At 42.4% G+C, this 14,241-nt stretch overlaps 1 protein-coding gene across 1 annotated transcript; it reads right to left on the bottom strand.

Moving 5' to 3' along the window:
• Positions 1-1,731: 1,731 nt before the first annotated feature.
• On the bottom strand, positions 1,732-6,612 carry yae1 (YAE1 maturation factor of ABCE1). The gene is made up of 3 exons (XM_033019975.1): positions 6,464-6,612; positions 2,856-2,977; positions 1,732-2,388 (listed from the first exon to the last, which is right to left on the bottom strand). The coding sequence occupies exons 1-3, from the start codon at positions 6,569-6,571 to the stop codon at positions 1,962-1,964; spliced, it is 657 nt and encodes a 218-aa protein (XP_032875866.1). The 5' UTR covers positions 6,572-6,612; the 3' UTR covers positions 1,732-1,961.
• Between the last annotated feature and the right edge of the window lie 7,629 nt (positions 6,613-14,241).

Raw genomic sequence — 14,241 nt, 5'->3', positions numbered from 1 at the left:
CACAGTAGCAACATCAAAACATTTCATATCAAGTAAAATTTGACATCAGGGAAATACTGGAGTAAATTTTTTAAGAGCATCTTAAGAGATGGAGGTGGTTTGGGAGGGCATTTCAGAGTTTAAGCTCTCGGCAAGCGACGTCATGATGACGGACCCTAGTAGTTGTTGATTAAAAGGGATCTGATTCATGTAGAAAACAGATTATTAGTGAGGCTGAGTATTAGGAAGTCGTGGCATCTTATGAATCAAGACTACAAAAGTGTCACTGAGAACAAATTTTATTTAGTCATTCCATGATGGATATTCAAAGAATGGGGTGATCATGTTGTTGTAAATGTAAATATATAGTTAGGCATTTCTTGGCTAATGTGAGCACAGGCAAATTATCATAGGACAGGTCTAACCAAACAACTTTATGTGTCCTGAGGCGGTGGAAGAAATGCAGAAGGTTCAGGGTTTCATTACATGATTTGCAATAAGCTAATATACAGGTACGGCAAGTAATTAGTCAAGTCAAGTTTATTCGTCACATACACATACGAGATGTGCAGTGAAATGAAAAGTGGCAATGCTCGCGGACTTTGTGCAAAAAACAAACAAACAAACAAACTACAAACAGAATGGAACAGAATCACATATTCTTTTACATATTGTGGGCAGAAGGAAAAAGGGAAAAAAACAGCAATTAAAAAAACAGTAGAATGGTACTGTAAAGTTAGTCCCTGGTGAGATCGGAGTTTAGTCCTAATAGCCTCTGCGAAGAAACTCCTTCTCAACCTCACCGTTCTCACAGCATGGCAACTGAGGCGTTTGCCTGGCCGTAGCAGCTGGAACAGTCCGTTGCAGGGGTGGAAGGGGTCTCCCATGATCTTATTGGCTCTGGAGTTGCACCTCCTGATGTATAGTTCCTGCAGAGGGGCGAGTGAAGTTCCCATAGTGAGTTCGGCCGAACGCACTACTCTCTGCAGAGCCTTCTTGTCCTGGGCAGAGCAATTCACAATTCACAAGCTGACAACGTTCTTTTTCGGCGAAGAGAGAATTGAATATAAAAGACAAAGGTTTATTGCAATTAAATAATACTCTGGTAACCTATCAGTTACCTGATTACGGTTAACTTTCCCAGTTCCTAACCATTTAACTCCCCTTCCCATTCCCACACTGACCTTTCTGTCCTTGTGCTCTTCCGTTGCCAGATGCAAACATGCAAACCGGAAGAACAGCACCTCATATTCTAGCACTTAAGTGTTTTGCTCAAGATTCCAACATCTGCACTTCCCTGTGTCTCTGTAACATTATATCTGGAGTACAGTATTGTATTGGTCTATTTTTTTTTTTAAAGAAAGTATGTCAACTATTTGAATGCAATTCAGAAAGTTTACTCATATCCCACATGGGAACATTGTTTTATGAAGAATGGGTTGGCCATCCAGCTATTGATTCAAACACATGAAATCCTAAGGAGTTGGTTCCACTTGTGGGAGAATGTTGTAGTAGTAAATTATTCGCATTTAAGAGATGATTTTTTTCCTCTTTGAAAATGACATTTTGGTTCTTTCTTCCACAAAACGTGGTGGAAGCAGAGGCTGAGAACATATGAAAGACAGAAACAGATGGTAGATAGATTCTTGATAAGCAGGAGGGTTGATGATTAAGCATTGCAGGTAGATAATAAAGTTGAAATTACAGTTAGATCAGCTGTAATTATGGAATAGCAACAGAGGATCCTGCACCTATTCCCCATTCATATGTCTGTAAAGACACTGGGGATGGGCTGTTACAAAGGATAAGTAAAGAGTAAGAGTAAACATGACAGAAGGGCTTTTTCTTATCTTCTTGCACACAGCATAACCAAATAGTTTATTAAATTTTTAAACAAATATCTCAGCAGATAGTTAGCATTCTCAACTATTTCCATTTAACAAAAAATACCCAGAAGGCATTGCACTCAATTACTGACACAGTTATGGTTGCAACTGAAAATGCGGTGCCATATCTATTGGTATTTCATAGTCTTTCAATAAGAGAACACAGTCTTGATAGAGCTGCTTAACCATTTCATCAATTCCTGATGCAGTCCTACAGCATCCACGGTGTACTAGACCAGGACTGTTCATTCGAAGATCATGCCTTCTGATATCACTGGCACTGTGGCAGTCGTTTTCAGTTTGAGCATCATTGGAATTATCCATATCTGGCTGTTCTGGTCCAGTGGCCAAACCCATGTCCTCAATGCATTCCATCACATCACCAACACTAGTTTCCCTAGGGGGTGAACTCAAATTTCTAAAAATACGTTCCTCCTGCTGGGTAGCAACATCAAGGAGCTGATTTACTTTGGCCACGAGGTTAGGATCATTTCTGTTGAGGTGACACCACGACAGCAGTGCGCTGTAAAAATTAAAAAGCGAGATTAATTCTCAAAAGTATTTTGTGTGCAAAAACCAAACATTATACAAAAAGTTATTTTCCATCTGGACATAATTTATATATAATATTATATATTACAAGTGCTATATATAGAACTGTAAATTATTTGAAAAATAATATTTTTGTCAGCACACATTTCCTGTGCCGCCGTTTCGCAATGCACGAAAGATATGTTCCTAGAAAACATCATGAAGTGGTTGAACCTGTGGATAAGATGCATTCAAAAGAAAACCCAAAAGGCATGGACTAATAAAGAATATGCTGACGGAATTCAATAAAACAGGATGTGAGGAAGCTCATGCACAGCACAGAAAGTTCAGAGAAATAGCCTTTGGTAAAGATATGTGTCCCATGCGTGAATGGACCATAGCGCCATGGAACAACATCATGCACTATTAGGAGTGCTGTACATCTTTCTGCGCACTTACCTCAGAAATCCCTTCATCTGTCCAGGGATCAACATCTTCTTTACACCCTCTTGATAACCTTTATTGAAACCTTGCTGTAAAGTGGATTCTTTGCCAGCATTAACCCCATCCCGATAACCTTCCTAGAAAGAAACAATTGGAAGTAATGACTGAATTTACTGCCGCGTGTCTACATTTGATAGCAATGCACGATGAACCCACACATTCTTTACCTAGCAATCAATAAAAGTATAAATAATATAATTTTAGTTCATTGGAGAGAAAAGTGGTTATCATTTTATTATTGGACCTGTAACTTAAGAGAATGGATATAAAAATATCTAGAAAATTCAGATTCTGTCAAGTATGACATCGGATGGAAGCTGCATACCAAATCTCGTTGCACATATGTGCAATGACAATAAAATATATTATTATTAAGTAGATCAAATTTAAATTCGACATGGCCCATCTACCAACAACTTGCATCCAAATCACAGTTTTAACGCAGAGAAACATCCCAGAGTGTTTTGTAGGGATAAAGGGGCAGATCCACCATTGGCCCAAACATTGAGTCACCATCTGCCGAGTCATGCTGTTCATTGCAACGTGGCCCTTGCACAGTCCTCCACTGGGCTCTCTGTTTCAATGTGGCTGATTACAGCACTGGGGCCATCTCAGCACTGACAATGGCTGCACACATAGAACAGTTCTGACAACCAGAGATCCTAGTCACACATTACCAGCTGTCAAAGTATCAATGTTAGTGTGGGAAGGAACAGCAGATGCTGATTTAAACCGAAGGTAGACACAAAAAGTCAGCAGGTCAGAAGTGAGTAACTCAGCGGGTCAGACAGCATCTCTGGAGAAAAGGAAGAGGTGATGTTTCGGGTCGAGAAGAAGGGTCTGAAGAAGGGCCTTGACCCGAAACGTCACCTATCAGTGTTAGTGTTTGTTCATTAATGTTTTTTTACAATCAGTATTTGTTCGGTACTTGGCTTTTGCACGGTTTGGTTTACTTAGAATAACTGGTAACTAATTTTGTATTTGTTTTAGTTGTTGTGGTGTCTAGAACGCCTGCAAAGCAGCAGCAAGTAACCATTTTATTGCACCGGTTCATATGCGGGGCATTTGACAAATACATATTCTTGACTTCGAACATTTTAAAATATTGATCTTAAAATTTAGCAGCACACAGGGGTGCCATTGCCGACATTACCAGTGGCTAAACTGAGATATTTGTGGGGATGTCCAGGTAGGTCATAAGCACTGCCGTTAGAATCAGCCCAGGTAAGTTTTACGAAGCGTCTTCTCAGAAAGAAAAGTAGAAGCTAGATGCCCAGTTCCTAGAAAGCTGAAGGCACAGCTGACAAAGAAGATTAGAAAGTTCAACTGTAAAAGGTTAGTATTTGAGAATAATGATCTGGGAAGTTGTTAACGGGAGGAAATATCAAAGATATAATATGAACCTTTGGAATAGAATTTAATGGAAAAAAATCAAATTATTGGTGGACTAGAAGCCAAGAACCATAGAAATGACAGATAGCAGGATTCAATTTAAATTTGTGCTACAGAAAATGATGTTCAGGTGCATGGAGGGTGGATGATGAGAGACCAGACAGAAAACATTGCATGAAGTTATATGAAATTTTAATGTCGGGTCAAATAAGATGTCAAGGTTCTGAATGTTCTGCCTCAAAGTGACCAGGGAATAAAATTGAGTCAGGGAACTGTGCTTGAAACACAAGACAATGAACTTGGCCTTCCTAATGTTTAGTTAAAAAAATATATATTCTCACATAGAACTAGATTTCAGACAGGAATTTTGTCTTCAGACCACTCAGATTTATGAACAGGGACTCCGTTCTGGAGATGGAGCTACATGGCAACATAAAGATTGAACTCCCAGTATTTTTTAAATGCTGTCGCTGCAGGGCAGCAGACTGATATTTAATAAACAGGACGAAGAATGAGTGCTTTGAGGTCTATACATTAACAATGCAAAAGCAGAAAGAAACTGAAACTTAGAAGAGAATGGAATTAGTTGAGAATAAATCATTCCATCTAAATGGAAGAGGATGAGATGGGAACCATAGCCAAAGCTGCAGACAGGATAAGAGGCATACAATATTGATAAGGGTGTTTAAATCCATGGACGGGGCAGAGAGCTGATCAATGAAGTTCAAACATGGAGTTGAGGGAAAGATAGGCATTGGATTTGGAGATGACAATACTTGAAAGGCAGTGCATAACAATATTGTACTGAAGTTTAAAAGTCTCATAGAAAATAGAGTGCCTGTCCTATATCATTTCATTTTTGTAGGTGGGAGCAAGAGCTTGGTGAAGAATGAGAAGAAATAAGGGTGGAACAGAAAGAGGGGCAGAAAATCAGGAGAAGGAAAGCCCATATTCCATATTTTTCACTAATATCACAGTGGAAACAGGCCCTTCAGCCCAATTTGCCCACGCCATCCACTTATACGCTTCTCACCTACCCACATTTGGCCCATATCTCTATAAACCTAGCCTATCCATTTGGCTGCCCCCACCGTCTCCCCCCCCCCCCCCCCCCCAGACTTAATTGAAACTTCCACAACAACATTTAAAATACATTTGGACAGGAAAGATTTGGAGAGATATGGTCCAAGTGAGATCACAGAGTTTCTTGCATGGCATTGGCCAGTTGCATCGCCAGCTATCTGAAGCATTTCAATGGTAGTAAAGGCATTTTTTTAATTACTCACCACGCTTGTAATGTGACATAAATCATTTGAAAAATATTCTGACAAATACTTTCTGTAAAGCAACAATTTGCCAATCGGTCCCGGTCACATGCAGTTTCTATTGGTCACATCCATATTATATGGATGCATTGAGATCAGACACACAGTTTCCCACTGAAATAATAACTATCTTATGTATTTTGTAAAAGGAATGTTGTTTATTTTAAGGAGTTTATTTTAGCAATACAAATTTAAATATACATGTTACTATATTTTCATTTAGTTGTACTTAGAGACCAAAAGACACACATTTGATACATTTCACTGATCAAAGTTAACTGATTTTGCCAGACTCCAACAACCAAATGAAGTGCACCCTGAACATTTCAATGACGCATCAGCATAAATAAGTCTGAAGAAGGGTTTCGGCCCGAAACGTCGCCTATTTCCTTCGCTCCATAGATGCTGCTGCACCCGCTGAGTTTCCCCAGCAATTTTGTATACCTAGCATAAATAAATAATTGGACACGATTCAAATTGGTGGCAACCCCAGAATTAGACCAGGGGCGAGAACAAATATTTAACTTTTGCCAAAATCCTACTTGTTAATGAGTAATGCCAAGTGAATACGTGCTAAATCCGAAGGTAGACACAAAATGCTGGAGTAACTCAGCGAGTCAGGCAGCATCTCTGGAGAGTAGGAATGGGGACGTTTCGGGTCGAGACCCTTCTTCAGACTGTTTGGGGAGAATGCCTCGCCTCGCCTCGCCCCCTCCTCCATCCTTCTCTCCTCCATCCTCCTCTCCTCCACTCTCCTCCATTCTCCTCTCCTCCTCTCCTCCATCCTCCCTCGTCGTCGTCCTCCACCCTTCTCCTCCTCCTCCTCCTCCTCCTCCATCTCCCTACCTTCAGTCTCTGCCCCATGCAGGTATTCCACTCGTTCCTCGACAGCCGCAGTTCATCGGCCTCCTCGTCAAACACATCATCGCTCTGGTTCGCTTTCAGCCGCCACATTGTCCCGGCGGCACTGGCGGAGGGGAGGGGTACGTCACAGCGCTCACACGACACGGAGCGTGCACACGTCACGGCGCAGACCGTCGGGTAACGCGCGCCGAGCTCACGTCACGGCGCAGACCATCGGGGAACGCGCGGCGCGCTCACGTCACGGCGCAGACCATCGGGGAACGCGCGGCGCGCTCACGTCACCGCGCAGACCATCAAGGAGCGCGCACACGTCACAGTATGTGGGACGTTCACCTCTGAGTATTTGTATTGGGCGGTGAGGCATGCTCTTCACCAAAGCTCCTCTAGTATCTTTGCTCTTCACCAAAGCTCCTCTAGTATCTTTGCTCTTCACCAAAGCTCCTCTAGTATCTTTGCTCTTCACCAAAGCTCCTCTAGTATCTTTGCTCTTCACCAAAGCTCCTCTAGTATCTTTGCTCTTCACAAGGTCCCAAGTGATAGCAGAATTAGGTAATTTGGCCCATCAAGTCTACTGTGCCATTCAGTCATGGCTGAGCTACTTCTCCCTCCTAACCCCATTCTCCTGCCTTCTCCCCATAACCTCTGACACCCGTACTAATCAAGAATCTATCTCTGCTTCAAACATATCCATCGACTTTGCTGTCAATGGAGTAAGATTGCAGCTGACAGAAGTACAAAGGCGTAGGAAGGAACTGCAGATGTTGGTTTACACCAAGAAGACAGAAGAAGGTCTGAAGAAGGGTCTCGATCCGAAACATCACCCACTCCTATCCAGAGATGCTGCCTGTCTCGCTGAGTTACTCCAGCATTTTGTGTTTATCTTCTCTCCATAACCCCTGACTCCTATACTAATTAAGAATTTATCTATCTCTGCCTTAAAAATGTGCCTTGGCCTCCACAGCCTTCTGTGGCAAAGATTCACCACCCTCCAAGAACTCCACGGATTCACCACATCACCAAGAGATAGCAATAAGCAGACTGTCACTGGTATGGTTCAGGAGGAACGGCAGTGAGCATTCTCCAACGGGACCCATTCATGTATCTTGAGCCTCCCTCCCGTCAAAATCCAAATCCTTTGTGTCTACATGTTCTTTTTCATCACTTTGAGTATGATCCCCAGAGCTCATCCTCCGCTTGCCTGCTGGTTTCTGGAAGGAGTCCAAGCTGTTGATGTATTGAGGGAATCAAACCCCCTCCAGGCTACAACAACACTTGATTGCCTTCCCAAATCTATCATAAGGGCTGGCAGCCAAATAAAGATTTTTTTTTGAAGATAGACATAAAAAGCTAGAGTAACACAGCGAGTCAGCCCAATCTCTGGAGAAAAGGACTAGATGAAGTTTCAGGTCTTCAGAAGGGTCTCAACTCGAAACGTCGAGTCTGAAGAAAGGTCTCGACGTTTTCTCCAGAGATACTGCATGACTCACTGAGTTACTCCAGCTTCTTGTGACTATCTTCGGTTTAAACCAGCATCTGCAATTCCTTCCGACACAAAATATATATTTTTTATTTGTTCCTGCAATGTAGACAGAATTGGGGAAAGGTGGCATCTTTTTTGTCTGAAGAAGGGTTTCGGCCCGAAACATTGCCTATCTCCTTCGCGTCGGGACATTTAACATCGCCCGCCGGGGGATTTGACTCTGTCTTTGACTCTGACATGGGGGGGAGAGGGGAGTGCAGGGGAGAGATATGTTTAAGTTTTGCCTTCCATCACAGTGAGGAGGACTCACTGTGATGGATGTTTATGTGAATTGAATTGTGTTGGTGTGTGTCTTGGTTCTTTTTTTGTATGGCTGCAGAAACCAAATTTCGTTTTAACCTCATGTGAGTTTCTCCAACATTTTTGTGTACCTTCGATTTTCCAGCATCTGCAGTTCCTTCTTAAACAAAAAATAATTTTGCCTATCCCTAGTTGACTATGAATTGAAGTGAAGCATATTGCTTTGTGACAAGATGGTAGGGGAGATTCAGAGCATGTTACCAACAAATTGTGCTTTTGATTCATCTCACACTTTTTCAGTGGACCTACACCATGGGGTCCCAATTTCTCTCTTGCTTTATAAGATCCTTTTATATTCACTTATCTTGTAATGCGAAGAGCAGGGGAGACCTTCTTTATTTTTCTATCTTGAAATTTAATTGAGTCAGATTGGATAACCTTTGAAAATGGGAGTAGGAGATGCATGAGGCCCCATTCAGGAAGCTCAGCTTCCTTGAACTGCCAGAGGAGCAGTGGTTCCAGATGGTGAGATTATTAAATGCAAAAGTTCTGCATCTGGTTTTGGTGGCCAGAGGTTGCAAAAAACTATCAGTTTTGATTTCTTCCCTTCAAATAATTCCAGGCTGCAAACGGAGATCAAGCAAGAGTGTTGCATTTGACTGCATGTCGGTGGATAAAATAGATGGTCGAAAATCTATTTGACAAGAATGGAAATGTCCCATATTATGAGTTAATGACCTAACAGTCTATTTTTATGATGCTGGTTGATGGATAGATATTAGCCAGGATACTAGGAAGAATTTCCCTGCTCTTTGAAATACTGGAGTGTTCCTGGAGCATTTCATGTATTATATGAGCAACACCTTACTAGGATGGGACTGGAATTCAGAGTCTCAGACAAAGGTTGCAGTGTTGTAACTGAGCTGAAGATGACTAAGGAACGCTTTTCCCTGCAAAACTGATAGAAGCTTTCAGGTGGACTAGATTTTCTTCGATGTGTGCAAAATTGAATTTCTGCAATACAGGCGTGAGTCAATCTTAAAAGAACCTGGCTTGCTGGTGGCAGATATCAGTCGGCTCTTTTAGAGCACTTCTCTGTTTGAGGGCTGTCGAGCAGGAGAGAAAATAAAATATTGCTGCACCTTTAAAACCCAAATGCATCAGTTGAAAGGGACGAAACAACCATTCTATTACAATAGCAATTAAGCCCACTAGAAAACTTTATGCAAGAGGTTCTTTGAGCCACGTGAGTAGGTAGATTTATGCAATTCAGATACAATGTAATTTAATACGCTGAAGCAGGACCAGTTTTTTAAGCATGATTAATATGAAATGCATTAGCTAGTCTATTGCATTTTTTGGTCATGGGATGAGGGTATCCCTAACTTTATTGGCAGTCTGTAGTTGTCTTGGGACTGAGAAGGGAGTGAGGAGTTAACCACACTGGTTGGACAGGCACCTTCCCTGGAGAGACCCTTCTTCAGACCCTCGACCCAAAACGTCTCCAGAGATGCTGCCTGTCCCGCTAAGTTACTCCAGCATTTTGTGTCTATCTTTGGTTTAAACCAGCATCTGCAGTTCCTTCCTAAACATCCCAACCACATTAGTTGGTCTGGAGTGAAATTCAGGTAAGGGTGGAAACTATTCCTTCCTGAAACACATTAGTGAACCAGGTGATTTTTACAAAGGTCCGATAGTTATGCGGTCACTGTTCCTGATGTTAGCTTTTCCATTTAACGTCTTTAATTTAAATTTCCCCGCTGCCTTTGTGGGATTCAAAATACTATCCCTATATCAATGGTCTGTTACTCTGAATACCAACGCCCTCATAAAAACCCTTCCTCTTATTCTACATTTCACTTCTCGCCTTCCTTTCTTATCATTTTCCACCTCCTTAGTTGGATACACCTATCACTTTCCAGCACATGCCCACCTCTTCCCCTCACTTCTTTCTACCAGCTATCTCCCCTCCACTCTAAGCTTGAAGAAGGGTCCCGACTCCCAACCGAAATGCTGTCTGTCCATAGTCGCTGCCAGACCTGCTGAATTTGTCCAGCAATTTGTTTTTTGCTCAAGATTCCAACATCTGAACTCTCTTGCGCCTTCAAGAAATGGCAAATGCCATCAGAAGTGCAAACAAGCTCTCTGACCACTCAGTGCCAGAAGTGTGAGATTGAGTAAATGCAGAATCTTTTACCCAGAGTAGGGGAACCAGAACCATAGGTTTAAGGTGAGGAGGGAAAAGTTTAATAGGAACTCGAGGGGCAACTTTTTTTTACGCAAAGTGTGGTAGGTATACGGAATGAGCTGCTGGAGAAGGTAGTTGCGGCAGGTACTGTCACAACGTTTAAAAAACATTTGGACAGGCACATGGATAGGCTAGGTTTATAGAGATATGGGCCAAATGTGGGTAGGTGAGAAGCATATAAGTGGATGGCGTGGACAAGTTGGGATGAAAGGCCTGTTTCCATGCTCTGTGACTCTAAGAAATTAACTGACCTCATCAGAAGACCGATACCAGAAGCCCAATAAAGTTGTGGTTTAACAAGGCATTTTATTAGCAATTTGGTGCATTTTTCCACTAGTATTTCATTGATTTACAAACCTTTACGTCTTTGGAGTGTGGGAGGAAACTGAAGATCTCGGAGAAAACCCACGCAGGACACGGGGAGAACGGACACACTCTGTACAGACAGCATCCGTGGTCGAGATCGAACCCGGGTCTCTGGTGCTGCAAGCGCTGTAATAATAATAATAATAATATATTTTATAGTCATTGCACATAAGCGCAACGAGATTTGGTATGCAGCTTCCATCCGATGTCATAACTTAAATAACTAATAAAATTTAGATTTAGATACTCCGAGGACACGATTTGTAAAAAGAACATTACAACAGTAAAATAGTCAAAACAGTTCAAACACACTAAAGTGCAGATGTGTCTGTGCGACGTGACCTTCCGAGGGAGAGTCCATGGGGGGTGGGGGGGGCACTCAGCAGGGCCGGTTCAGAGCCGCTATAGCTCTGGGAATGAAGCTGTTCCTGTCCCTGTCCCACGATGCAAGTTTACCCAAGAGCTCTCCCGAGTTGAAAAAAAAATCAAACTTGTGGTAAATACGTAGCGGGTACGTCGGAGCTCGTGGATGTTTCATAGCGGCTCGTAATGCTAACGGCAGGTACGCGGGAAACGCGGAAACTCGTGAAGTTTTTTCAACAGTGTGAAAAATTTCCAAGAGTAAAAAAATACTCGTGATGAAGTACCACGAGTTTGATTTTTTTTTTAAACTCGGGAGAGCTCTTGGGTGAACTCGCAACGTGGGACAGGGGCTTTAGGCAGCAACTCTACTGCTGCTCCACTGTGCTGATAGAGGGATTGCAGCCTAATGTGAGCAAATAAGGTGAGCTTAGATAGGCATCATGGTCAGCATGGAAGAATGCATTGAAGGGGCCCATTTCTAAAATTTTGCTTGGATGCAAACTCCAATGGTAAGATATCCAATCAGCCATTAAAGAGGTGTAGTGGCTTGTCCGATCCAAGAACCACACATTCAAGGCTTGAAGGCAATTAGGTCACATTACCTGTTGAGGTGGTGGAAGTAGTTATCATTGAGAATGAGAAACTTTGAAGTTAGAGACACAAGATACTGCAAAACAAATCAAGGTTGTGCTCAAAGCTTCCTTGAAGAAACAAAATAGCCCCTCTGATCCACGATTGCTCGAAGTGAAGACGGAGCAATGAGCATGGTAATGAGGCCACGCGTTAGGGGTGTATTGAAGCCCTGCTCACGCAGGAACATTGCATTCTCCAATTTTAGGTAAACCCATGCACACCTTTCATTCTACACCAACATCCCTCCACCCCTTCCACCCAGTTCCTTTCTCCTGCCTCTTCCATCAGCTTGTCACCCACCCTCAGTACTCTGACTCCACAATTTTCCTAATGCTCCCGTCCCTCCTCGTCCTCTTCTACGCTGATCCCTCGTCTGATCCTATCTCGTGTTTTGCTTAGGATTGGATTTCATTCCCTACCAGCAGAGCAACACCACTCCCCTCCCACCTACCTGTCTTTTTGATATGATATGTATCTGTAGATATTCAGCTCCCAGCTCTGAACCTCTTTCAGCCACGACTCTGTGACGCCCACAATGTCATATTTGCCAATTTCTAACTGTGCTATAAGCTCACCTACTTTGTTTCGTATACTGCGTGCATTTAGATATAACGTCTTCGGGGCTGAAGACTTTTCTGTTTGATGCTGCTTTTAATTAAATTAAATAATTATTCATTTCTTACACTGCACTGTAACTTTTATTCTTTATATTTTATACTTGTCTTATTCTATTTTAGCTTGTATTTATTTTCTATTCTTTTTAATGACTGTTTTTAATTGCTTTTGATTGCTTTTTAATGCTTTGTGTAAAGTACTTTGAATTGGCTTGTTGCTGAAATGTACTATACAAATAAACTTGCTTGCTTGCTCAGTCTTCTATTCACCACCCTTCTTCTCATAATGGTCCCCATGTTGCCTGGTGTTAGACTCTTAAAGGGGCTGTCCCACTTGGGCGACCTAATTGGCGAGTTTAGAAGAGTTTGAGAAAATGACATGTTAAAGACCTCGTTCGACTGTGTAGAAGACCTTCGACTATGTAGAAGACCTCCTTCGACCCCCTTCGACTATGTTGAAGACCAGCTATGACTAACTTCGGGAAAATTGGACACCGAATAGTGGAGTGTGAAGACGATCTCCTTCGACCTCCCTTTCGACTATGATGAAGACTATCTACGACTACCCTCGACTACCTTCGACTACCCTCGATTACCTACGACTAACATGCCAACCTACTACGACCTACTACGACTAAACCTACGAGTAAAAAAAGTATAGATTTTTTCCATGGCGACCTTTTTTTACTCGCGGGCATTTTTTAACATATTGAAAAAAACGCCGTGACCTAGCTGAGGCCTCGAGTACGCGGAGATCACTCTCGAGCATGAAGGAGAGTTATGAAGACCTGCTACTACCTCATGTCGACCATGCTGCGAGTATAAGTCGAGGGCATACTCGCCAGAACTCGCGGATTAGGTCGCCCAAGTGGGACAGGCCCTTTACTCTTACTAAACTTCCTGTCCTATTTATTTTTCTGGAGACTTCAGTAACCACTGCTGTGCTCTCCTTCCCTTTAACTTTATCCATAGAAACATAGAAAATAGGTGCAGGAGTAGGCCATTCGGCCCTTCGAGCCTGCACCGCCATTCAATATGATTAAATTGGCTGATCATCCAACTCAGTATCCTGTACCTGCCTTCTCTCCATATCCCCTGATCCCTTTAGCCACAAGGGCCACATCTAACTCCCTCTTAAATATAGCCAATGAACTGGCCTCAACTACCTTCTGTGGCAGAGAATTCCATAGGTTCACCACTCTCTGTGTGAAAAATGTTTTTCTCATCTCGGTCCTAAAAGATTTCCCCCTTATCCTTAAACTGTGACCCCTTGTTCTGGACTTCCCCAACATCGGGAACAATCTTCCTGCATCTAGCCTGTCCAACCCATTAAGAATTTTGTAAGTTTCTATAAGATCCCCCCTCAATCTTCTAAATTCTAGCGAGTACAAGCCGAGTCTATCCAGCCTTTCTTCATATGAAAGTCCTGACATCCCAAGAATCAGTCTGGCGAACCTTCTATGTACTCCCTCTATGGCAAGAATGTCTTTCCTCAGATTAGGAGACCAAAACTATACGCAATATTCCAGGTGTGGTCTCACCAAGACCCTGTACAACTGCAGTAGAACCTCCCTGCTCCTTTTCCATACTTTTCCAATCTGTTGCACCTGCCCCCTCATTACCTGTTGCTGTAGTTCTACTTCAAATAATGCATGCCAGAAAGTTGTTCTCCAGTGGCCTTGCACAAAAGATATTTGACATCTATATTTCACTGAGAGAATTTCCAGCCATGCATCTGCATAATTTTTTGTTAAAT

The sequence above is a fragment of the Amblyraja radiata genome, chromosome 4 (genome assembly GCF_010909765.2).
Source record: "Amblyraja radiata isolate CabotCenter1 chromosome 4, sAmbRad1.1.pri, whole genome shotgun sequence".
NCBI classification, from domain to species: Eukaryota; Metazoa; Chordata; class Chondrichthyes; order Rajiformes; family Rajidae; genus Amblyraja; species Amblyraja radiata.
The sequence above is the reverse complement of the archived record's forward strand: the minus strand, read 5'-3'. Positions and strand labels throughout refer to the sequence as shown.

Coding starts and splice junctions, on each gene's coding strand:
- yae1 (XM_033019975.1), bottom strand. CDS start 6,571: ATGTGGCGGCTGAAAGCGAACCAGAGCGATGATGTGTTTGACGAGGAG. Junction 2,978..6,463: donor GCATGGGGCAGAGACTGAAG/GTAGGGAGATGG, acceptor GTTTCTTTCTAG/GAAGGTTATCGGGATGGGGT. Junction 2,389..2,855: donor CAGATGAAGGGATTTCTGAG/GTAAGTGCGCAG, acceptor TAATTTTTACAG/CGCACTGCTGTCGTGGTGTC.